This window comes from Xenopus tropicalis, chromosome 1, assembly GCF_000004195.4.
Source record: "Xenopus tropicalis strain Nigerian chromosome 1, UCB_Xtro_10.0, whole genome shotgun sequence".
Taxonomy (NCBI): domain Eukaryota; kingdom Metazoa; phylum Chordata; class Amphibia; order Anura; family Pipidae; genus Xenopus; species Xenopus tropicalis.
This window is the reverse complement of record NC_030677.2, coordinates 84,459,494-84,485,936: the sequence shown is the minus strand read 5'-3', so window position 1 is coordinate 84,485,936 and position 26,443 is coordinate 84,459,494. Positions and strand designations below refer to the sequence as shown.

Here is a 26,443-nt window from a genome sequence, read left to right as displayed (position 1 = left end):
CTGGTGCATGCAAGCATCAAACGCAGGTGGAACACAGCATGTTGTATCCCATCTGTGGTCGGTGCTTACATGTGCCTGTGTGAGTATGGAGCGCATTAGGAAGAATAGCATGTGTTTGTTTCTGCCCTTCCCTGCGGTGGAAAGCAGAGGAACGCAATGCAGGGAAGCGCAGAAGCAATCGCTCGAGTACAAGCCCTGAATTTGCTGTTTTTTTCATCACATTTTACACCAGATTTCCAATGCCAGAAATAATGAGGACAACATGTCTGAATTTCTCACTTCTGGTATAAAAAAATGGTTGTAAATTGCAGCATTAATCTGGCATAAAATACGTTTTGCAGCTTTATAAATATGTCAGTTCGATCATTGTTATGAAAGATTACATTTTTTCTAATGGAAGGTGCAAATATTTTTGAAGTATTTTTATTAAAGCTGGAATCATGGGATATATGGGATTATCTGTGCCTTGGTTTAGATGACTTGACATTTAACTGGTTAAAGGTAATGGCAAAAATGGTAATTCCACTCCTATGTAGTGATGATAATTAAATAAACAGATCAATGACAATTTCAAAAGCTTATTTTTTATTGTGTTTCTTTTGTAGTATTTGCGTCCCGCTATCCTTAATATTCAAGAAATGTGTTATCGAATCAGTGACATGGGCCTTTGCCGCATTGAGAAAGAATATACGTACAGTTTGCATGAATTCACAGGCAATCAGTTAAAGCAACTGGAAGAGGTAAATTATAAAAGTGTATTAATTACACTGTGTGTTATAAAAGCTGTTACTTGTTTTATGTGTTCTGTCAGCATTTCATATTAAAAATGTTTTACTTTACATAGTTACATAGTTACATAGGGTTGAAAAAAGACCAGTGTCCATCAAGTTCAACCGATCCAAGTAAACCCAGCACACCTAACCCACACCTACCAATCTATACACTCACATACATAAACTATAAATACAACCACTAGTACTAACTGTAGATATTAGTATCACAATAGCCTTAGATATTCTGATTGATCAAGAACTCATCCAGGCCCCTCTTAAAGGCATTAACAGAGTCTGCCATTACCACATCACTAGGAAGGGCATTCCACAACCTCACTGCCCTCACTGTGAAAAACCACCTACGCTGCTTCAAATGGAAACTCCATTCCTCTAATCTAAAGGGGTGACCTCTGGTGCGTTGATTGTTTTTATGGGAAAAAAGAACATCCCCCAACTGCCTATAATCCCCTCTAATGTACTTGTACAGAGTAATCATGTCCCCTCGCAAGCGCCTCTTTTCCAGAGAAAACAACCTCAACCTCGACAGTCTCACCTCATAGTTTAAATCTTCCATCCCCTTAACCAGTTTAGTTGCACGTCTCTGCACTTTCTCCAGCTCATTAATATCCTTCTTAAGGACTGGAGCCCAAAACTGCACTGCATACTCAAGGTGAGGCCTTACCAGGGACCTATAAAGGGGCAAAATTATGTTCTCATCCCTTGAGTCAATGCCCTTTTTTATACAAGACAGCACTTTATTTGCTTTAGTAGCCACAGAATAACACTGCCTGGAATTAGACAACTTGTTATCAACAAAAACCCCCAGATCCTTCTCCATTAAGGATACCCCCAACACACTACCATTCAGTAGATAGTTTGCGTTTATATTATTTCTACCAAAGTGCATAACTCCCTCTGCAAAGCGGCAGCATCCTGCATGGAACTTATAGTTTTGCACAATTTTGTGTCATCCTCAAAAATAGAAACAGTACTGTCTATGCCCACCTCCAGGTCATTAATAAACAAGTTAAAAAGCAAAGGCCCAAGGACTGACCCCTGCGGTACTCCACTAACCACACTGGTCCAATTAGAAAATGTTCCATTTACAACCACTCTTTGTAATCTATCCTTCAGCCAGTTCTCTATCCAATTACAAATATTATGTTCTAGGCCAATATTCCTTAATTTGATCATTAACCTTCTGTGAGGTACTGTATCAAACGCTTTAGCAAAGTCCAAGTAGATGACATCAACTGCCATTCCAGCATCAAGGTTCCTGCTCACCTCCTCATAAAAGGCGACTAAATTAGTCTAGCAAGATCTGTTACGCATAAAACCATGCTGGTACAAACTAATAGTATTGTGAACTGCAATGTATTCAAGTACCCTATCCCTTATTACCCCTTCCAAAAGTTTTCCTACTACTGATGTCAGACTAACAGGCCTATAGTTTTCAGGCTGAGAACGAGATCCCTTTTTAAATAACGGCACCACATTAGCAATCCGCCAGTCTCTCTGCACCATGCCAGACCTCAATGAATCCTGAAAAATTAAGTGAAGAGGTTTGGCAATCACAGCGCTCAGCTCATTTAATACCCTGGGATGAATCCCATCCGGCCCTGGACCTTTGTTTACCTTTGAAGTACTGTAAGAAATTTTTTTTTTATTTGTGAATTGTGGCATGTTTTCAGCTCTGTGCAGTAGCTGTCACATGAAGTACTGCTGTGTTTAAGCTGAGCATCAGGAGTATGGTCACACTGTCCGGTGTAACTGTAGCTTAAAGGATTTTCATAAAACATATCTGAAATTATATTTTAAGCAGACATTGTCCCCTGAAACAATTTCAAGTTTGTAACTGCTCTTGTTGATGCATTTGTTAATAATGTCCTACAGTACAAGCTCATATTACTTGCGTGATAAACTACAGCATTATAAATCACTAAACTCTTTCATTAGCATTGCAAAGTTGTATTTATTATATATTTCAGGTGGCAAATCGTTTATCTGAATTTCGGGATCTGGCTAAGGAGGTTGTTAGAAGTGCTTGTCGAACAGCTTTACTAGAAGCTGGATTTACACCCGATGAATACATGCATGATCAAATTACTACAGGTAAAGTTAAATATAGCTGAAGCTCAACTGTGCTATTTTTTATCAAGTGCTTGTCTCAGGGGAACCACATTTAAGCCTGATTATCAAAGTTATTTGGTGGTGTAAAATCAGGGTATTTATGAAGGTGTGTATTTTTTTTTTTTCAGTTATGGCACCATCACCATATTTTATGCCATTATTTAGCACCGCTTCAGAACTTGCGTAAGTGCCAAATTTTTATGCAGAGGTACACAACTGCCTAAAATAAATACACAACTTTAGAAATACAACTTTTTTTACACTGTGATGCCTGGCGCTCAGATTGCAATATATATATATGATTAATGATTTCTTTGTATTTTTTAAGGGTTTCTAAGTATGACAGCAGGGCCAGCTGTTTCTGATATGCTACTACCTCACTTGGATGGAGAACTTTTTGGAGAATCATCTGATAAAATGACTTACACTGAACAGGCTAACAAAAGGGCACACTGCCGAAGACTGACATGGTTGGTATAATTATTCTGTAAACCTCAGTTAGTAAAAAAAACTTTTTTACCTTTTGCTTTTAAAACTCACAATGTCTTGTACTGTACTAAGAATGTAGTACGGTTGATCCTGTTCAGTTTGAGCATCATATTTTGTTAAGACCACTGAACAACAGATGTAACCTTGTCTTGAAATAATCAATATAGTTTGCTTGGCTACACCAAAGCACAATTAGCATCGCTCAACCTGAGGTACAATGATGGATGATCTATGGGCAGTTTCAGAGACATGGATAATTACTATCATTTTTGTTGCTTTTTTTTGACTGGTCCTGTAAGTTAAAACATAGAGAAATCCATTTATATATTAATTGTTTGATTTGGTTTACTTTTCATTTAACCTATGTGTTTAAAGAATGTAAAGAATTATTTAATGTTTTCTCTCTCTCTCTTTTTGTTTATTTAAAAAGCTTTATTCGTTTAGCCGACTATCTTATAGTGAACACAATGCACATCCTAGCAGTTAATTCTGTTAATACTTTATTGATGTATCTGGTGGAGAAACTGAAGTGCACTCCTTCTGATACCATCATAAAGACCTGGAACTCTCAGAAACAAGAAGCAAGTACAGAGAAAAAGGTAAATGTTATTCCAAATGCAGGTGGCAGTTTTCTGTTTGTGATCTATTTCGTAGCATGTGAAATGAAAACTGTACTATGCATATTCCCAGGCCAAACTCCTGCAAAGGATTCCTATGACAGCAGTTAAAATACCACAACCCAGATTATATAAGAATGGTAAAGTGGCCCAGTTCAAAAGTAGTGGACACTGCCAGTTGTTTAACAAATTGGCACTCCATGGTGTTTTTGATTTGTCATTTAAAGGGGTAGTTCACCTTCACGTTAACTTTTAGTGTGTTATAGAGTGGCATATAGAAACGTTTTCAATTGGCATATAGAAACTTTTCAATTGGTCTTGATTTTTTATTTTTTTCAAATTATTAGCGCTTCAATTTCATTGTTATTGACATTTGTATTATTTATTAATTATTTATCCTTCTGTTCAGGCCCTCTTCTACTCATATTCTATTCTCTCATTTAAACCACTGCCTAGTTGCTAAGGTAAATTGGACCCAATAACCAGATAGCTGCTGAAATTCCAAACTGGATAGCTGCTGAACAAAAAGCTAAACAATTCAAAAACACATATAATAAAAAATGAAAACTAATTGTTTCAGAATATTAAAAGTTAATTCAAAGGTGAACAACCAGTTTGAGCATGTGTATTGTTGTTGTTTTTTGTATCCTAATGGTAGAGCTGGTTGGGTGATATTTTTGCAGTATTTTTTTGTCAGAGTTCTCCATCTGCATTACCAATTATAAGCAGTAAGTTGGATAAGAAATAACACAAAATCAGTCAGTGCAGCATATAAATAAATAATAGTAATAACTAGTGATCAGCGTAATTATTCAGCAGACATCGATTCACGACTAATTTCCGCATTGTGCCATTGGCAGATTTATTCTCGAAACGGGTGTAAAAATTTGCCGTCAAAAAATTCCCTGCATGACAAAAAGGCGCCACCCACGTAAGAAAACTACACCCATGCTATTTTTTTGATGCGCGTCATTTTTTTCTTTGAAAAAAAATTTCACCGAACTGAAATGAGACAGATTCGCAAGTTTTATGTTTTTACATTTTGCAGAAACCATGCACTGTACCAAAGAAAATTTAGCTAGCATTTTATTGGTTTTATTAGTTATCAAAAATGCTTTTGTGTTTCTAAATTTTGCTTTTACAGACAACAGCGACTCAGCAGCTGCCTATTGGGCCAGGAGGACAAATAGAAGAGGAAGTGGTGCCAATGTTTCTCACAGAGATAGTACTTGACACCCAGGCACTTTGGTTTGAACCATCTCTGGATGATTTTCAGGTTTGTTTTGTCAGGAAAGGTGTGTGTCATAAACCCTTGTATATACCCAGTTATTTTGAAAGCTAAGATTAACTCTAGTTACTGAACATACTGCTGGCAATATTATTATTGGGGCCAGGAAGGAATTATTTGCCCTCTAAGTCAGATTGTATAGGCTTCTGAAGGATTTTGCCTTCAACTAGCAGTGTGGCAGATTTTATTTAAACAGAAAGTTTTAACTTTGGGCATATTTCTTTTTTCAGCCCAAGTTATTAACCCATGTTAGTTCACATGTTTATAGTCTCTTTATTTTTTATTTAAAGGCTGTTAAGAGCTCAAAAGTAATACCCTTTTAGGGAATTTAGGGAACTTTATTGAAAAGTGTTACCATTATTTTGTTGTACAATATCAAAAGTTATCAATGCTCCTTCTTCATCTAAATGTTCAGTTACTAAAACGTGGGGTGTGCCATCCTGTAGTGGGTCCCAATAAGGTTAAGATTTAGCAGTTTTGTCTTATTCGTTCCTATAAATACCAAGGACTATAGCACGCAACTTTTATAACTTCCCATAGAGGTGTATGGGAAATGGTCAACCTGATGGTAACAGGTTGACCACTGCTTAAAAAAGGGGGAAGTGACATGACACTTTAAAGCAGAAGGAAAGTAATTTTGGCATTTTACTGACAATAGATTTGCCATATTAGTGCCACCTAGAACACTATATTTATTCTGCAGAAAGCATTACCATACCTGAGTAAATAGCGCTACAAGCTTTCTCCATTTACTTAAGACAGCAGCTGCCATTTTAAGTAGCTTCCTGCTGCAGCTCTAGCTGTTATAGCTCAGATCACACATTCCTAAGGGAGGGGGTTCTTAGCATTTTTGTCGGAGGGGGGAGCAGGAGAGAGAAAAGAGCTAGGCAGACTCTGGCCCAGAGAATTAATGATTTTTTGAAAGAGGAAGTTGGACACCTGAACAACATGTTAACAAAAAAAGGAGACAAGAAATCCTGTGTTTCTTTTGATAGAGGACTCAGTGCAGCTTTTCTGTGAGTGCTTATGGCTGTATTTACATAGACCTCTCTGATAGCTTACTTAGTTTTTACCTTTCCTTCTTGGGCACAACTCACTTTCTTGTCATGCTTTGTAAGTTGCTGCTTACTTGTAAAGCGTAATGCTATCAGATACCCAACTTCATAAGGTTCCCAAGAGAGTTGGCCCTGGAAGTTTTCTTCTACATTTATTAGAACAAATAACATTAGATATCTTATTAGGCAAAAGAAAATCAAGGAAACATAAAGTAAGGTGTTCAGAATAAAGGGTCATTTTTTTCCCTCAGCAACTAAGATTACTGTAATTTTGATTAATTTATTATGTTTACATTTATCTTTATATGTGCCAAATGGATTGTTTGTGTTGAAAATAGATGTAATTTATAACTAAATAATATTTATGTAAAATGTATTTCCTATATACTAAGCACTTTCAAGTATATACTTTTCAAGTGTACATTACATATAAAAACATACAGGGTGCTCTAATATTTGGTGTTACCAACTTGTTAGAGGGGTATTTCATTATAGGAAAAACTTTTAATATACCAAATACTTTAGCCTGCCAGTACTTCCATTTGGATCCATTGGATCTGTCCATTTTCATTGTAGCTGTTTTTTGGCCTGAATACAGCAGCAGTCAAAATATCCCATTTCCTTATTCCTTAGGATGGTGATATCGAAGGTAAAATAAGTAAAATAATTAGTTCTAAGAAAATGATGCATCTTTTGTTAAGGATAGAATGTCTATCCTTGATTATTGTAAGCCTTTACAGTTCCTTCTTTAAACAATGTACATTTTTTTTTAAGGAAAATATTGCAGAAGTGGTTAATCAGTTTCAAGAAACTGTTCTGTCACTGCCAAATCTTGTGCCAGACTCCTACTTTGATGCATTCACAAAACCTACAATAAACAACAAACTTGAAGAAAAGACCTGTGGAGATGGTCCAACTTTAAGTACAATGTTTGACGATGATAAACATTTGCAAACCATTATTTCTCAAATAAAGGTACTTTTAAAGGAATGTTTTAAGTTACTGAATCTGATATGTTTTCTTGGTAATTAATCTTTTCAAAATGAAAGGTTTATTATTAATAAGCCAGTAGAATGTATGTCATCCTTTCAAATATCTGTTGGTCCAAGAAGAAATAGAGACTCTCTGAAAAAGGGTCTGCCATAAAACTCGAACAGACTGTTTAAATTCATGACACATGATTCTGATTCTCAGAAATAGCTGGCAATATTTACATTGCGCAAGGTTTAATTGTTCGCTTACATTTTTGAACACTAGAGGGCTTATTGTCAAATGCAGAGTTATGATTATAGTGCAAAGTTGTATAACCGTTATGTAAAGTTAAAAAAACACGTGTACCCTACATTTGTCTACCACAGGGGTCCCCAACCTTTCTTACTCATGAGCCACAGTCAAAGGATAAAAAGACTTGGATAGCAACACAAGCATCATAAAAGTTCATGGAGGTGCCAAATAAGGGCTATTAGGTAGCCTCTATGCACACTATCAGCTTACAGGAGGCTTTATTTGGTAGTAAATCTTGTTTTTATTCAACCAAAACTTGCCACCAAGTCAGGAAAAATAACTACCTGGTTTGGGGGCACTGAGAGCAACATCTAGGGGGTTGGTGAGCAACATATTGCTCACGAGCCACTGGTTGTGGATCACTGGTCTACCATGTGTATATGTTGGGCACATCTCCCATTTTCCTAAAACAAATAGCAGCTTTCACCTGGCAGCCACATATCACATATTTTCAATAACATCTGTTATTGTTCCTACACCAAACATAACCAACCTCAACCAAGGCATCCTAGTAATCAAATGTGGCAAATATAATGGACCAGAGGTCACTGCTTTATTAAGCAACAGTAAGTAAAGTAAGTCCCCTTCACCAAATGCAACCCAGTTAACACACAAATGTAAGTTTTTACCCTACCAGTAATTTTCATACCACATCTCAAGGGCTGTCAGTAGCAGGTGCTTTTCTAACATTATCCTAATACACTACTTGGTCAGTTTTTTACTTTCTAATTAAATACAATAGTATTTTCTAAAATTCTGAAATCTGCAGGCTCCACAACATTGCCTTGATAGAACTATCAATTCACCTATTCTAAAGACCCCTTTATATGTAAAAAAAAACTGCCTTTTTCCTCATGTTCATTATTTATAATATTCCTTTGGTTGGAACATATGAGATCCAAACACTTATCTGTTATTGTCTCTCTTATCCTTTACTGGACCCACCAACCTACTCCAGCCTTTCATGATTTGCATTGCTAAACTGTTGCTTGGGTTTGTGGAACCATATAATTTTGTGAAAATTGAAACACCAGTTAAGCGCTTACCTAAATGTATTTCTGTAGAGACATTCCTCCTTTTTAACCTTGCTTTTGCATCCATTTGTACCCCTTTCATTAAATAATTTGGGCCCAAGCGCTTTAATAACCTTGCCATGCAATTAAGGTTTTTTTTTCATTTAACCTAAATCCTACGACTTATCCAGGCTTTTCTGAGCACACAATTTCCCCTAACATTATGCACAAAATCCAGTGCTTCCTGCACTGCCAGTGAGCAGTTTTAACTCTTGATTGCTCTGAGCTGTCTGGGATCATATTATAACACCTTAAAAAATCAACCAAATGTCTCAAATGAGCAAATCTTCCTTAGCTGAATTTATTTTGTGCTGTGGCTTTTTGCTAATGACCCTTCCAGTTTTCTGTATACGTGTAACTTAGTTCTGAGGAGTTCCATTAACTCAATGTTACTTTCTCTTGGACAACTACTAATCAACTCTCCTTTACCGTGCTCAATTCTAACCCTCTTTATTGTCCACTGCTAAATAATTAGCAAAAATGCCCCTTATTAGCCTTTTCAATCTTTTCAGTTGGTAGCCTACATACCCCAGCTTCTGTGCCATTTTCTAATCCTAGAAAAGACAACTTTGATGATGGTTCTACTTTTTCTCAGCTGCAATAGGGATTCCTTAATAAAGTTTCCAGGTGAGAAAATAACTTCTTACCCATTTCTTTCTGACCCACTACTAGAAAGTCATCTAAGCAGTGCTGTAGCTTGACTTAGCTTCCAGTGCTTAACACCAGTGAATGAAAGTTATAAAGCGTTTACAAAATGCACAAGATGTTATACAACCCATGGGTAAGCATCTGCCATCAAAATCGCTACCCTGAAGATACAAACTGTGAATTTGAAGATATATGGGTATTAAGGCAAGCAGCGTCTATATCAAATTTGGCTTTTTTTTCACCCCTGTTATTTGTTTTTGCCAACACAAGAGCTTGATTAAGTGGCTAATATTGCACATGTAAATACTGCTATTACCAGGGCTGCCTTAAAGGTATGATAAAAGCTGTATTACTTACCTGCCTTTTTATAGGTACGACCCTTACTGTTGATATTACCAAGCCTGCTATTAGGGCCTCTATAAATAGTCCACCATTCTACCCAGACAAAATTTATTTCCAGATTTTTTGTTTAATTACCCCAGAATTGTCATATGCTGACTATAAATTATCTATTTTTATTAACTGCCTATCTTAACATATTTAGCAGCTTGCCTATCAGGATATCGGCTTAGTCATAGAATTAAATTATTAAATTATCTACTTTAATTGAATTTGGTGCCTTTCAGTATTACTCCGAAAGGATTTACATGTCTAGACTTTTGTTGGCTTGTGCTTAAATATAGTAACAGATTGCAATCCTGGTTTTCATGCAAGTCTGACCATAAGATCAAAGCATTCTAGCCTGCGCATAGCCCCACCCTCTGGCGCTTTCTCTGTCCTGCTGCATTCTAATGCTCTGCATTTTGATGTACGTTTGGTAACTCTTGCTAGTGACCTCTGGCCTGTTGAAGAATACTGAATCTGTATAACTTAAAAAGAATGGGGTTGGGAGGGTGGGAAAAAACACAAAAGAAAAAAAAGTTATATGGCCCCCTTCCCTTCCATCCTCGCATGTTAAGCCCCTGATAGCCCTCCCCTTTCACACCTGTCTGGAGCATTCAGTGCCCCTACCCCTTGGCAGTCGTAAGATTTAGTTACCTAGAACTATAGGCCTCATGGACTTCCATTTTAAGAATTGCAGCCTTCTTGCAATGAAGAATTCAGGCTTACACAGACAGAACTTACTTTGATAAAAAGTCCTGGTTGGATTGAGCCCAGCAGAGTGCACAGCTAGAGTAGAGCTTTTGTGAAAACCAGTAGTACTTTCTCTTTACCAGCTGCTAGACTGGAGGGTGTGTTTAGTAACCTTAGCTTCCCTTGTAACTATGTACACACTTGCGCACAATTCATGACTGAACGGACAACATTGGCACTTGGTGCAAGACTGTTGATGTGCAAACGCAAGTAATTTTGTTAATGTGTCAATGCATGTGCAATTATATGTACAATTTAAAACATTGCACAAGCATTCATAAATGAGAATACGGCTTATTATCTGATGTCACTTAAGAAAATGAACCTTATAATTGTTTTTGTTTTATAGGAAACAATACAGTATGCATTTGATGCAGCCCAAGTATATGCAGGCACATTTGAAAGATTTCTTATCTTTTTTAAAGAAAATGAAAATTTGGATTTGGAAGCTATGAAGAAAGAGGAGCCTGGTGAGTTTATTTTGTGATTTTCTGTTGCAATGAACAAATTTGTGCTCTAAGATTTCAATTTAGGCTGATATAAATCGTTTGGTAGATCCTGGTTCTATATTTTGTTATATACAAATGAAAGCTACACACTAGCAAATGCATGAAGCAATTTTAATAACAACAATAGAACAAAATTAGCCCAAAGTCAGACATTTGAAACAAATGACTGGAAGTGGCAAATTTTATATGTTAAATTTACAGGTAATTTCATTTAAGCCTATAAATTATAATCTTTAAAAAATCTTTTCATTTATTTGCAAGTTGAAGCGAAACGTTTTTTTTAGACGAGCATGCCTAAAACTAACTTTTTTATATTACTGTATTTTTTAAAGGAGAAAGAAAAGTAAAAACTAAGTAAGCTTTATCAGAAAGGTCTATGTAAATACAGCCATAAGCATTCACAGAAACGCAGCACTGAGTTCTCTGTCAAAAGATTTCTTGTGTCTGTTTTCCTCTGCCAGAGACACGCAGCTCTCTCCCCTCTCCTGCTCCCCCCTCACTGCTGAGAGCTCACTCCCCCCCCTTAGGAATGTGGATCTGAGCCAATCATCAGGTAGCTGACTCATAGGGGAGATTTATTAAGACACGAACGCTCAGAGCGTATTTTCGGCATTTTTTTTCCGCAATTGCGCGACTTTTTCGTACGCCCGCCTGACTTTTTTGGATGCTTGCACGACTTTTTCGAACGCTTGCGCGCAAAATTCGGAAAGGTTCTGCCGCTGTTTACAATTGTTCGGTATGAAAATTTCGTGACTTTCGGATTGCCAATACGATATTATCATGACTAATACGATTTTTTCGTAACAATTTTCGTGATATTTGCGATCTTCAGAAATTATTGTATCCAATCCGAATTTTTCCCATTCGGGATTCTAACTCGTGTTTTAATGAATCGGCCCCCTAGTCTAACTAACTGAGCATGTACACTTGGGGGCTGATTTACTTACCCACGAACGGGTCGAAATGAGTCCGATTGCGTTTTTTTCGTAATGATCGGTATTTTGCGTTTTTTTCGTATGTTTTGCGATTTTTTCGGATTCTTTACGAATTTTTCGTTACCAATACGATTTTTGCGTAAAAACGCGAGTTTTTCGTAGCCATTACGAAAGTTGCGTAAAATCTGGCGATTTTTCGTAGCGTTAAAACTTGCGCAAAAAGTTGCGCTTTTTTCGTAGCGTTAAAACTTACGCGAAACTTTGCACCTTTTAAGTTTTAACGCTACGAAAAATGCGCAACTTTTCGCGTAAGTTTTAACGCTACGAAAAATGCGCAACTTTTTACGCAACTTTCGTAATGGATACGAAAAACTCGCGTTTTTACGCAAAAATCGTATTGGTAACGAAAAATTCGTAAAGAATCCGAAAAAATCGCAAAACATACGAAAAAGTCGCAAAATGTTCGTTTTCAAGTCGGAACTTTTCCAATTCGGGTCGGATTCGTGGGTTAGTAAATCAGCCCCTTGGTCTGGGTCTTGGTGCAGGAGTGAGGCATTATGGAAACTTTCTTTACACAGCTCAGTTTTTTTCTTCCTGTTTGGCTTCTGATCATCTGAACAGGTGAAATATGGGACTTTAGGGCACTATTGAGACAACTGAAGGTATGCCTGCAGCTTGAGATTAACTCTTTATTAGCCTTTCCTTCTCCTTTAAACATATTTTGTTTCTGTAATATCAACATTTTTAGGTTTATTTGCTGTCTTTTACTGTCATAGATCTACAGTATGTTACAACTCCAAGTGAAACAGCAGCACATACTAAAAACAGTTATTAATTGGCACATCACTCAAATTTTTTTATCTGTAATCCCATTATTGTTGAAACATTGAAGTACTCTATAATAAGGGTTTTATAATAAATAGAACATGAAAACAAAAACAAAGTCAGCTTACTGCAATTAATAAATGCTACCCCATTTATTAAAGCAGAAAGGAAGAATTTGCTTGCATTTTTGTCTTTCGGTCTTAAGATAGAAGATAGAATACATATAAAGGAAGTTCATGAGAACTATATTATACACCCCTGTACACCAGATATGTTATATAGTGATAACAACAAAAGTACCATAAATGTACCCCATTAGTAATTTTCTTCTCCTTGATTATTTATCTGACCACCTTTAACTCGGTCAGCTTCTCTGGAGATGGCCTTTCTTTATTATGTTAAAGCCACCTGACACACAATCATTGCAGCTACCTATGTAATTGGATGAAACAATTATATACCCTAGTGAATCCTTACAAATGTATAATTTTTGTTCCATCCAACTCTTACTACAGACATTCTTGACAGAAACTTGACAGACTTTTTTTGTTAATACAATTATTTAGCTTCGTTTTTGAACTATACTTACTGTCCTCAGGGATCGTTGAATGTGTCAGTTATTGATAAGTGGGCAATTTCCAACACCTTCAAATATCTTGTGTTCCTTTTATGCTGTATGATAGGTTCTAGCATCACAGAAACAAAACACCTTTCTAAACTATAGTAATCATGGCTTGTGTTAATTCTGCCTCTTTAATTTGTTTTTTTTATGCAGGAGTGGATTTCTTTGCTGAAAAGTTGGAAAAATACAATAAAGAACATAATGATGCTCTTGCGATAACGCAGAATAGAAACATAGGATTATTGCTTATAGATGCTAAAAAACTAAAGGAAAAATTAATTCCATCACCAAAGAGGTGCTTAGAGGTAAGACATCTTTTCACACTGAATGTTAATCAAACAAGTCAGCGGCTGAAAACAGTAGATATTTTAGTGAATCATGCAAATTAAATGAGATGTGTTTCTTCTTAATAGTAATTATATACACACTGTTATATTTACAAAGTAAGGATATTACAAGTTGACCCTAAACAGTAAGGTGGCTTTACATTCTTGTCATAATTTTCATTATTACTTGTAACAAGAGTGATGGCAAGACAAAGTAAAAAGGTATATATATTTATAAATAATGCATCTGAGTTTAAAGTGGTTCTCATGTCTTTATACAATTTACTAGATATGTTATTTATGCAAGGGTTTAGTTTAAAGGGCATGTCAACCTCCCAAAAAATGTTTTGCATAATGAAAGAAAACATAATTCTAAGCAACTTCCAATATGAAATAATTAAAAATTTGTAGCGCTTTGAACATTATTTGTAAATGTAATTGCTATTGAAAGCAGCATTTGCTGAACTCCAGCGAGTCAGGTCTGTCAGGCTGCTGCCTCGTGTTACATTGTTTCTACAGTCTGAGCCACTAGGGCAGAAAATAGAAAAGGACAGGCAAACACTGCTTCTAGTTGCAATTATGTATACAAATAACTCAAAAACCATTACAAACTTGTAATAAATGTATATTGCAAAGCTGCTTAGAATTTTGGTTTCTTTTATTAGGTAAAAAAAATTATATTTTGTGTTGCCTTGTCCTTTAACAGGCTTATGCTATTCACAAGTTATATTGGGCCCGATTCACTAAAGTCCGAAATAAGGAGTGCTATTTATAGCATGCGTTAAAAATCTTATCACTTCTTATTTTTCGCTCGATTCACTAAAAGGACACTTGTCATAATTAAGAAGGGATGTTCTTGGCGTTATTTATCTTACAATGACATATTTTAATGAAAAAAACTATGCGATAAGCGTTATAGGGGCCGATTCACTAAAGGTCAATAACGCTTATTGCATAGTTTTTTTCATTAAAAAGCATGCGATAAATAAGTACCGATTCATCAGTCATTTCGCATGTGTTAATCCGCATATCGCATGCACAAAAAAAAGCATTGCGTTAATTAGCGAATAGAAATAGTACTAACGCATGATTCACAAACACATATGAAGCGTTAAACGTGCAAAATATCGTGTTAATCTGTGTGAATATTAACCCTACTTGGGGCAGGTGGTACTTAAAGAAAATTGCGGTTCGTGAGCTATTGGCAACACAACATGGAGTTTGCAGTCGTATTTTTTCAAGTATATGTTGGCCCTAGAGTGATGCATCCTCCAGTTTTCAGGGAAATGGTGGTTTTCAGAAAGTAATGGTTACGTGCGTAATATATTGCGCTCTGCAAGTGTCCTTTTAGTGAATGGAGTGAAAAATAAGAAGTGATAAGATTTTTAACGCATGCTATAAATAGCACTCCTTATTTCGGACTTTAGTGAATCGGGCCCATTGTGTGTAATATAGTTCTAAAGATTTGACACTTTATTTTGGTAACATAATATTGCTACAGCTTTAAGACTTAGAGGTTACCTTGTGTTACTGACTCCTCAGCTGTTACTAAAGTACAGTACCCAGTAACCAGTGCATTGCTTTGTTAGAGTTAGAGATTATTTTTTATTTAAATGCAAATGCAGTTGTCTGCACAACCTGAGAATGTTAGATATACAGGTATAAGACCAGTTATCCAGAATGCATGGGACCTTGGGCTTTCCAGATAAGGGATCTTTATGTAATTTGGATAACCGTATGCTAAGCCTCAATAGGATAAACTCAATAGGATTGTTTTGCCTCCAAAGTATTAACTATATTGTAGCTAGGATCAAGTACAAGACACTGGTCAATTATTACAAATGAACAGGAAATCAATTTAAAAAATCTGAATTACTGTATATACTCGAGTATAAGCCTAGTTTTTCAGCACCCAATATGTGCTGAAAAAGTCACCCTCGGCTTATACTCAAGTCGGGTGCCATGGGTCCCTCCAGACTAGCACCCTCTGTCCTTTGTGTGCAAATTAGGCCACCCGCAACCAGACCCTCCAGTGCCCTGGCCTGCTCCCAAATTCATCTTCATCTACCATCCTCACCTGTCCCATTCTACACTAGACATTGCACTTTATATTCGATATAAACTATATATAGTTTTGAAGGATTTTAAATCTTTGTGTTTTAGCTTGGTTGCTGATTGAGATAAGGGGGTAGTACTCTTAAGGTATCATCATTGATACCATATTGTTTTTGTTGACCCTCTTCTCCACTAGAGCTAGTTTACTGTTTAAATAAATATTTAAAAACACATACCCCACTAATTTAATGTAATTTTATTGGTATTTATTTTGATTAATGAAACTTATCAGTAGCTGATGCATTTCCCACCCTAGGCTTATACTCGAGTCAATACGTTTTTCCAGTTTTCTTAGGTAAAATTAGGTACCTCGGCTTATATTCGAATCGGCTTTTGATTGAAATAGAGTAAATGGGAGCTGGCCTTTCTGTAATTCAGAGCTTCCTGGATAACATAGTCCTGGATAATGGATCATGGATAATGGATCCCACACCTCTATATATTTCCCCAAAAAATCAGCAAAGTAAGAATTGTTTTAAATTAAAATATTGAGAAAAATGCGCAAATTGAGAAAAACAGCACCAGCCTGGCATATTTCTGTAGTAGCTCTTCATCACCATTTTCTTCAGCTTCTTCCATCTTCTCTTTCTTCCGGTATGGACAGGTGCATGTGTTTTAGAATAAGAGCTGACCTTTCAGTTCCACACAAGTTACCAGGGGTGGCAAAAACTTTAAAAACCAGAAACCCTTTTGGTGCTGGGTAGGTGGCATCACAGGAGCCAGCTTAGGGCAGCTCAGGGCATAGAATCGCTTCTGTGCACATGCACTTGTCTAGGCTTGGAGAAAGAAAGACAGAAGTAAAAGAATTAGAAATACCCCAGGCCAGTGAATTTTTAAGCAAACAGGCATACCAGCTAGGGGTATCAGGTAAGTGATAATAATCACTAGGGGTGTGCCTAACATTTTGGTGATTATACCTTTAGTTCTCCTTTAAGCAAATAATTCAAACTTTCTTTCTCCCTATCTAGTAGAAATTAAGTCTAAAACAACTGGACTTTTATGAGTTTTTCTTGAAAACATTTCACCACTCATGCGAGTGGCTTCTTCAGTTCAAATAATTGGTAGGGAATTCCCCGGTATTTAAACCCTTGATGGTAGTACAGTCACAGACATCCAATCACAATGATTCCATTGAATTTATTCAGTTAGGTGTTGGCTGAAACTGACAGGTGTAACAAGGTATGACCCCGTCACAATGGTACCATGATTCTCATTGATGCAGGTGTTAATCCTTCAAAGTACATGACTGGAAGTGTGAACTGGGGTAAGGATGTCAAAGCGGCATTGTATGTTGATGACTAGCGGTGTTGCAGGCCCCCTCCTCTGTTCAGGGATGGTTTTTCCAGGCTGGCATAAATGGCCTCTTTCACACCTCTTTCAAACCATCTGTCCTCTCGGTCTTTCTCCCTGTAATAATAAAACAGTACCTCTTATTTTATGGCAACTACGCTACTAAGTTTATACTTGTATCAAATAATTCAATTTGCCTTTATTCAATAAGTTTAAATACGTTTTTAATAAACTTAGGCCATGGACACATAGAGCATTTGTTCCTCTTCTCTCCTTGACTGCATTTTGTCTGCAGGCTGAGAAAAGCAGAACCGCTCCCTTCTGCATCCCTATCTGCAGTGAAAACAAAGCTTCCACTTGGGTGCAGGTACTTGGAGCAGAGGTCATCCTGCTTTTGCAATTTTTGGGCCAACCTCCCAGTGCAGATACACAGGGATGCGGAAGGGAGTGGAAACACTTCCGAGTAAACCCTCAGAGTGCCCATGACCTTAAGGTAAGGTTATCCAAACAATAGAAAAATGCCTTATCTGGAAACCCCTAGCTCCCAACCAGTATGACTAAGAACATTTTTAAACTGGAAAATGTTTTCATTCATTTTGTCAAAAACAAATTCTATTGCCTCCCATATCAATTGATATATTCAGTGTTGTACTGGCCCCCCCGGATACCAGGAAAACTCCCGGTGGGCCCAGGTGTCAGTGGGCCCTCTTGCTTCCAACTATTTGACCAATTGCATGACCATTCCCTATTTCTGTATGGGAAAAAGATGGAAGGATAGAGAAAAGAGAGGAAGGAGAGGAGGAATAATAGTTTACAAGTGGGCCTATGGTCCAAGGTTTTCTGGTGGGCCCCTGGCATCTCAGACCAACACTGGATATATTTTCCAGGTTTTGAGAGGGGAACACATTTTACAAAACTGTTTATACAAATGCTGCTATAGGACAACATTTTAAAACGGCAATTCATCAAAATATGTTATTTAATTAAATTAAAATAATTTTGTCAAAATAATAAAAGATGAAATAGCTAAGTTAATGAAGTAAGCACAGATGTTATATATGGTTTAAGAATTAATTTTCAAAAAGACAAAAGGTTATATTTTTTTTATGAAAGAGAGAGGTGACTTGACACAAGTAGAAGAATTACCATTTTGTGACATAGGGGTAACCAGCAAAATGTTGTAAGAGGAATATACATGCAAGGAAAAAAATTGCGGCCATCTTTTTTAATTTTTTTTTAAATCTCTGTTTTAAATACTCTGGTTTGATTTGTTTTAGGCAATAAACGACATGCTTCCTATTCTTGCTAAGAAAAAAACAGATGCTGTTATCGCCGAGGCTCTTGATGCCCAGTTCAAACTACAGTCTTTGCCTACTACTACTATAGATTATGTAAACTCTTTAATATTCTTGGATGAGATTCAAGAAAGGGTAAGTTAAAGGACAATGAAAGGTTAATATAAATTAAAAGTAAGTCTAAAGGCATTCTTTTTAAGTACTTACTGCATATCTAAATTCCCAGATCCCTGCTTGCTTCTCTGAGATATGGTGCTGGCAGCCTACAGCAGTGTGAAGACTACAGTGACATCACTGAAATCTCTCTTCCCTTCCTGTAGGCTGCCAGCGGCAGCCTTCCTATTCTCTGAGCATGTGTGTAACTTGATCCTGTCTCCTGTTCTGAGCTACACTTGCCCACCAGCCAATCAGAAGCGGATATGGCAGAGGGGAGGGGGGGAGGGAATGAAACACATGTGCAGTATGAAGTAAGGAGGGAAAGGAAGGGAGAATACCTTTTTAGAGATGGCTGCCTGTTCTAGAAAATGTGAATTAAGTGTGACTGAGTAAATATTTGATTAGGTGAGCCAAAAGTGTGGCGTTTTTACTAAACAATAGGAGGACTATTGGGCAGTATGCTTTTTAAATTTTGACTTGCATTCTCCTTTAAGAAACAGAAATGCCATTGGTGTTTTAACCCTTTAGGTTCCATAGATCAAATAATCAACTGTGCTGACACTGAAGTCTTAGCGCACTAGATTCTAATTAACATTAGAGGGCATTTACTAAACTGCAACTTTTTCAGGCTAAAACTTGTTGAGATCACGTAAAAGTCAATTTCAGATGTTACTTTTTTTCCCTGAAGGATACTTCTTTGCTTCAAAACTTTCAAGGAATTCGATTTTTGGCACTGTATTTTGTGTGACAAGTCGAAAAAGTTGCGGTTATTGTCCGATAAGTTGAAAAAGTAATGGTTTTTGCAACTTCCTGCAACTTTTTCCTGCATGTTATTTTTCAGTTTGGATTTTTTATAAAAGTCTCACATTCGTGGAAACAAGTTTATTTGTGGTTTCATAAAAATAAAAATGAGATAAATTAGAGCTTCTGTAAATCCTCGAAAGTTTTGAAGCAAAGAAGGATCCTCCAGCAAAGGGCAGGGATGTCTGACATTGACTTCTACATGATGTTGACAAGTTTTAGCTGGCGAATTGACATATTCGGATTTGTAGCTGTTTTGATGCATAGTAAATCTTGAAAAAGTCACAACTTATTTTTCTGCAACTTTTTTGGGGTTTTAGACGACAAAAAACCAGACCCGAAAAAGTTGCGGTTTAATAAATGCCCCCTTTAATAATCATTAGCCACGGTTTCCTGGGATCATTTTATTGTTGCAGAATATTAATGCAGTGACCTTCAGTGGTGGAGCCTATTACAGCAGACTATTCTCATATGTGCAAAAAGTATAGTTAGTAATTATAATAATTTTGTCTCTCAACATTTTACAGTGGTACTAAGGTCAGTGAACAATATTCTAGGTACATTCAGCTTTAGCCAGAACTTTGCAAATTACATCACTTGAACCACAAAAATTATAAATTATCTAGTCTAAGTTTTACTTTGAGTTTCAATTTACATCTATGGCTATGCATGCAGCAATGTCTTTAGTAATCGTATGCTTTCTTAATGTAGCACGTTACTCTGCTAAAAGGGAAAGTAAATGTGATCTACCCCATAGACCTCTGTTTTGTTCACATATAATGACCTTTTGGGACTGGTCTGCCATTGTGGAGTTAGAAGGAAATGCTTTTTCTGTAAAATTTTGCTACTATATGGATTACAATGTTTAATGCTGTCTATTTTTAGATTGAAGTCCTGGAAGAAGAATGCAATATTGTATCACATATGTACCAGTTGATTGACAATTATAAAGTGCCAACACCACCAGAAGATTTTGCAGTTTATGCTACTCTGCAGCCATCAATTACTGCTGTTCGAAATGCAATTGACAAGTCTGTAGGCGAGAGAGATGGAAGCATAGAAAAGTTTTGCCATTCTTTAGACAAGGACATTGCAGAATTAAATAAAGAAGTAAAGGAAGTGAGACAAAAAGCACAGGTACTATTGATAAGTTTACAGAAAGCCAGAGGCCTGCAGTTCTATTTGGGTGCTTATTACTACTTATTTACTACAGTATGTATAAAGAAGAATGTTGCATTACTCAATGTCAATGTTTAAGGGATTTTATAGCCTCTTATATACATTTTGATTGCGAAATTGGATATCCTGTAAAGCTTATTAAAAATGTGGTATGCCGTTTCTTTAAGCCCTATAAAATCTTATTGAAGACAAAAGACAATGAAAATGAGATTTATGACCTGTTAGTTACAGAACAATGTAAGTTCTGGTTTATGAACATTTTTCCCATAGGGCTGCAAATTCTGATTTGACCCCTTTACAATGAAACAGTGCTACACATATGATTTCAACTCCATTGAATTCTAAAGGAGGTGCGAACTGCTGAGTTTCACCTGGAGTGTATAGTTTTTACTCCAATGCATGTTTTCTAATGTTACAGTATTTTCTCAGTTCCTTATTTATTCTTCCTTAATATCTATATTTACTCTGATACAATTTAATGGGCAGGTACAAATGAACAGAAGTGAGCAAACAATAAACATTTCTGCTGTTTATTGAAGCTAAAGTATATAAATGTCTTATTAAGACAGCCTGTATGCCAGCTTGTATGTGGCCAGCCATACCCAAAAGCATAATAGTTTAGCTAATAGTTTATTTCAGTTTTATGTGCTGTTTTTCTTTAGTATGTTTATCATTACAGGACCCACAAATACTGGATCTTGCCGCAGATCAAGTTAAAGTCAAACAAATATTAGCAGACCTTCATACAGTTCTAAATGAGTTACAGACATGTGCATTTCAGTACAAAACTTACCAGAAGAACTTCAAGGTAAATTTTATTTCAAGCTATATTTTTATTCTTGGACAACGTAAACAAAGACATGGTTTGTGCCACATTTATTCTGAATTTATATTTTATTAAATATATATTTTCATATATGAGATACAAAACCTAATTCCATAAGTATCCGAAATCCATTCCATTGTACTACTGAAAACCAATGACTGACTGCTTTCAAAAATTTCCTTAAAAAATGTCCGTTATGCAGTGCCTGTTCTCCTCTTACAATTATGGGAGGATGTGTGAGGCTCCTCCCATAATTGTATAAGTGTGTGGCCTCATTTATGAACACAAGGTATTTTCCACCTGTGCAGTGATCGATAGCAACAAATGAGAAGTGTTCATTATGTTTCTAACATGCAGTAGACTGTACAATTCTGTTTGATCCAATCAAAACAGATTGCTATGGATTACTGGAGTAGTGTTTGTAAATGAGCGCCACTGTGTTTTACATAGTTCAAGGTATAATTTCATGACATTTGGCTAGAAAATGGCTATTATTGCAGTACCTATTTTTTTAAAACTGTAATTGTGAAAGCAAGAGTTAAATTGTTCTGTTTTGTCTAATACATGGCAACAACCACTTTCTGTAATGTTGATTTCCATCGCAAGTTTGGTAAGTGACTCATTCTAGACAGGCTAAATGTAATCACTTTTGATGGTTGGTTTAAAGTTTATTAAATAGGAAATTGTCTTCTTTTGCATACATTTATTCTTTTCTTTTGCATTTTAAGGTGGAAGTAACAAAGTATGAGGCTCTGGAAGAGGTGTGTGCCGAGGTCAAACTCAAGCAACTTCTATGGGACTCATTAGCTGAGTGGGATGTTCTTCAAGATGAGTGGATGCAGGTACAACACTAAGATAAATATCAAACTACTATCTGTAATATCTGTAATGTGCCAGCTCCTTTATTTAACATGCATTTTTGCTTTACCTTACAGTCCAATTTTGAAGCTCTGGACCCAGAGCAGGTGAATTCTTTAGTCCTAAAGTATGCCAAATTTGCAACTCAACTAGAAAAAGGACTACCTCCTAATAATGTAGTGCCACTACTGAAGGAGAAAGTGGAAAACATGAAAGAAAAGGTAAGTTTCCTTTTAAGATGTATACATAGCTTTGATGTACTAATAAATCATTATTGGTTATTTTACATAATATCCAGAGAAATACCTAGGATTGCATTTGAGCAAGCAAACAAAATTAACCCTGGCATTTTTACATTTTCTATAGTGTAAGTACGCACACGGAGCATACAATATGGGTAAACTTCTCAGTAATGTAGCTCTTAGTTTGGTTGAACCTTTATATCATAAAGAAAAGTTGCAGTGGAGCTCGTAAATTGCATTCCTGGTTTCACTACAAATTGTGACACTAGCTACAATCTTATGACATACATAATAACAACAACTGTTTTTCTCATGATAATTCTCAATGTGTTCTTACTGAAACTAGAGATCCTTTATGACAACAAATGCAGTTGTGGACCAGCAAATTTTCCCTACAGTGAGTTGCATGTAAAACACCATTTAGTAAAGGTACTTGTGTCAAAATACACTCCTTGCACTTTTATATATTTGCACCTACGGATGCAGGGGAAGCCTGGAGCTACTGAGACTTTTTTTACCAGACAGTAGCAAATTTGCATCTGACACAAAACTCCCTTGCATCTGCAACAATGCTGGGATTCTGGGGAAAAAACACTGTGTTATGGGGAAAAAAATCATGGCATTTTCGATTAAAATAGCACTTTGCTTTCTGCATTTGCAGTCATAAATGACCAATATGGCATTTTAAAAATGCACATTCTTGCAGTATTGCAATGTATTTTATGTTAAAAATTTGCTGAACTGTTTTAATAAAAGATAGCTGTAGTAGCTGCAATCTTAAAGCTGCAAGTTTTGCAACTGCAACTCTGACTTTTGTGTAATTTATGAAATATTCATGATTTATTTTGTTGTTTCACATATGCACATTCCACTGTGGAAAAATGCTACTAGATGTTTTCCCCATATGTGTCAACAGTCATCTAAGCAACAAAGCTGGATGTCTGATGAGACATTAATAAAATTTGTTGTAGCTTCTTATTGAGAGTCCACACTAGAGTGATTTTTAGTTTTTGTCTTTGAACTTGCAAGGTAGATGTTAGATTAGCAACCAGTCAAGTTCTGACCAAAGTAATGACAGATCCAGGTGGCAGTTTTTATTCTTGCAGCCTTTTCATAAACACTGTTTTGCAACTATTCTGTCCCTCATACAGACTTCTGTTCGTAACTCTCACACTGCCAAAATGGCCACTAGATTTCCTGTTTCCTTTATTTACGGTTATTTTTTAAACAGCATTTTTACTTCACTGCCACCTAGTGGGCAAATTAATTATGTTTCAACCATTAACACAAACAATTTACATTTTGCCTTCTCACACTTCTCCCTGTTAAAAACCAGACATGTCCTCATGTCTGCCAATTACCATCGCTTGAAAGCACACTCTCACTATGCAGCACTACATTCACCACTACACTATCTCTATCACATTTTGCATATTACTTCTATTTAACACAGGGGTCCCCAAACCTTTTTTTTTACCCATGAGCCACTATCAAATGTAAAAAGATTTGGGGGAGCAACACAAGCATTTGGTAGCCCCTACGTGGACTGGCAGCCTACAGGATGCTTTGTTTGCCAGCACACCTGTTTTATATGCCACCAAAACTTGATTTCAAGCCAGTAATTCAAAAATAAGCACCTGCTTTGGGGCCACTGGGAGCACATTCAAGGGGTTGGCGAGCAACATGTTGCTCATGAGCCACTGGTTGGGGATCACTGATTTAACACATGAACTCAATTCACAAAATCTTTGGCAGTCTCTCCTGAGACCTGCCATTGCACACTAACCTTACCCTACCTTTAACCAAAACTCTTTACATTTCTTTACATTGGTTTTATATCACTTTTCATTTTCTCCTGTATTCACTCCAGCCACCTCCATCATACACTTAACTACTATAACAATTTGCATATCAACCAATCATATTTTCAATTTAAACATCCTCTTCTGAGTGGCCAACTGGCCCATTCGGGTACAATAGTTTGCTGTGGAAGAAACAACACCATTAACCTACATTTCTCATAAATCCTACAGTTCATAATCTGTGAACCTGGCAGGCAGCTGATTATGGGTAGACCATACTAGATTGCATCCCTAGGGGTAGGCAGAAGAAGCAGCTGCCTAGGTCGCAACAATTGGGGGGCGCCAGACAGGAGCCTCTCCTGCCTACCTCTGTAGTCTGTGATCCATTGCGCTTAGTAACGCATCCCCCACCCCGCCGAACTCTGCATGTGCCCAAACACACACAAGGGGTAAAGGGTGGGCAGGGGGTGATGCGATACGAAGCGATGTGCAGGTGCAGGGGCAAGGTGGCCTAACGGGTTGCCTACCATCCACTTTCACATTGAAACTTTATTGCATTCAATTCAATACCATACCGATACCAAAAAACTAAATTTGATTTGTTATAATTTTGGAATAAGGTGGAGGAAAGCTTATAATATAAACAATTTTTTTTTCTTCTTTTTTCTCACATGGGGTGGTGAGTGGTGGCGCGGATTTAGGCATATGAACAAATACACTTCACTCTGTTAGTCTGGAGGCTCCCAGTCGTTCCTATTCACTTATATGCTTGTGTAGTGGTGAACTATAACCTTAAGCTTAAACTTAAATTTAATGAATTTGAAGCAACTGGACTTGTTTAGTAATCATTGAAGACGTTTCACTACTCATCCGAGCAGCTTCTTCAGTTCAACTGACTGGTATGGGAAGTCCTCAGCATATATACTCTTCCACTAATCCAATCACAATGGCACTATGTAACTCTTCAGAAAGGTGACATCTGAAACTCACAGAGGTGTGAATGCTGTGGAGTTACTTTGAAAGGATTACCCAAGTATCATGCAACTCTTCAAACAGGTGTTACTTGTTAGAGTTGCATGAATGGATGTGTGAAGAGTTCTGAAACTGCCGGGGTACAGATGTTAGAACAGCATTGTATGTAGCAGACAGATGGTGTCGAAGTCCCCCGCCTCTGTTAAGGGATGGTTTCTCCACTTTGACATGAATGGCCTCTTTTACACCTCTTTCAAACCAGCGGTCTTCTTTGTCCAAAATTTGGACATTGCTATTTTCAAAGGAGTGTCCCTTGTCTTTTAGGTGTAGAAAGACAGCAGAGTCCTGGCCTGTAGTGTTCGCCCTCCTATGCTGAGCCATTCGCTTAGAGAGCAGTTGCTTTGTCTCACCAATGTAAAGGCCTGTGCACTCCTCGCTACACTGGACTGCGTATACAACATTGCTTTGTTTTTCCTTTGGTGTTGGATCCTTTGGGTGTACAAGTTTTTGTCTCAGTGTGTTGCTAGGTTTGAAAAACACAGGGATGTGGTGTTTGTTGAAAATTCTCCTGAGTTTCTCCGACACTCCTGCTACATAGGGGATGACTATATTGCGCCTTCTCTCTGCCTCAGGACGGTTATTCCTTTTGGTGTTCCTGTTGGGCTTAGTTGCTCTTGTTTTGACAAAGGCCCAGTCTGGGTAGCCACAAGCTTTCAGTGCTCCTCTGAGATGTTTACATTCCTTGTCCTTGGACTCTGTATCAGTTGTTACACTTTCCGCCCTGTGGTGTAGAGTTCTAATGACACCCAGTTTGTGTTCCAGCGGATGGTGGGAATCGAACAACAGCAATGTCCAAATTTTGGACAAAGAAGACCGCTGGTTTGAAAGAGGTGTAAAAGAGGCCATTCATGTCAAAGTGGAGAAACCATCCCTTAACAGAGGCGGGGGACTTCGACACCATCTGTCTGCTACATACAATGCTGTTCTAACATCTGTACCCCGGCAGTTTCAGAACTCTTCACACATCCATTCATGCAACTCTAACAAGTAACACCTGTTTGAAGAGTTGCATGATACTTGGGTAATCCTTTCAAAGTAACTCCACAGCATTCACACCTCTGTGAGTTTCAGATGTCACCTTTCTGAAGAGTTACATAGTGCCATTGTGATTGGATTAGTGGAAGAGTATATATGCTGAG

At 37.1% G+C, this 26,443-nt stretch overlaps 1 protein-coding gene across 3 annotated transcripts in view; it reads left to right on the top strand.

Moving 5' to 3' along the window:
- The window catches only part of dnah6 (dynein, axonemal, heavy chain 6), a 158,292-nt gene that overhangs the window by 22,558 nt on the left and 109,291 nt on the right, over positions 1–26,443 (top strand). For 2 of the 3 annotated variants that reach the window (XM_031903411.1, XM_031903410.1), the window contains exons 6-18: positions 606–740; positions 2,762–2,885; positions 3,232–3,373; positions 3,823–3,991; positions 5,154–5,285; positions 7,127–7,327; positions 10,841–10,961; positions 13,536–13,687; positions 18,391–18,543; positions 20,251–20,502; positions 21,224–21,352; positions 22,099–22,212; positions 22,306–22,449. In XM_031903411.1, coding sequence (XP_031759271.1) covers positions 606–740; positions 2,762–2,885; positions 3,232–3,373; positions 3,823–3,991; positions 5,154–5,285; positions 7,127–7,327; positions 10,841–10,961; positions 13,536–13,687; positions 18,391–18,543; positions 20,251–20,502; positions 21,224–21,352; positions 22,099–22,212; positions 22,306–22,449 — 1,968 coding nt within the window. Of the gene's footprint in view, positions 1–605; positions 741–2,761; positions 2,886–3,231; positions 3,374–3,822; positions 3,992–5,153; positions 5,305–7,126; positions 7,328–10,840; positions 10,962–13,535; positions 13,688–18,390; positions 18,544–20,250; positions 20,503–21,223; positions 21,353–22,098; positions 22,213–22,305; positions 22,450–26,443 lie in introns of those variants that run through there. The other variant, XM_031903413.1, reaches the window with a different exon arrangement.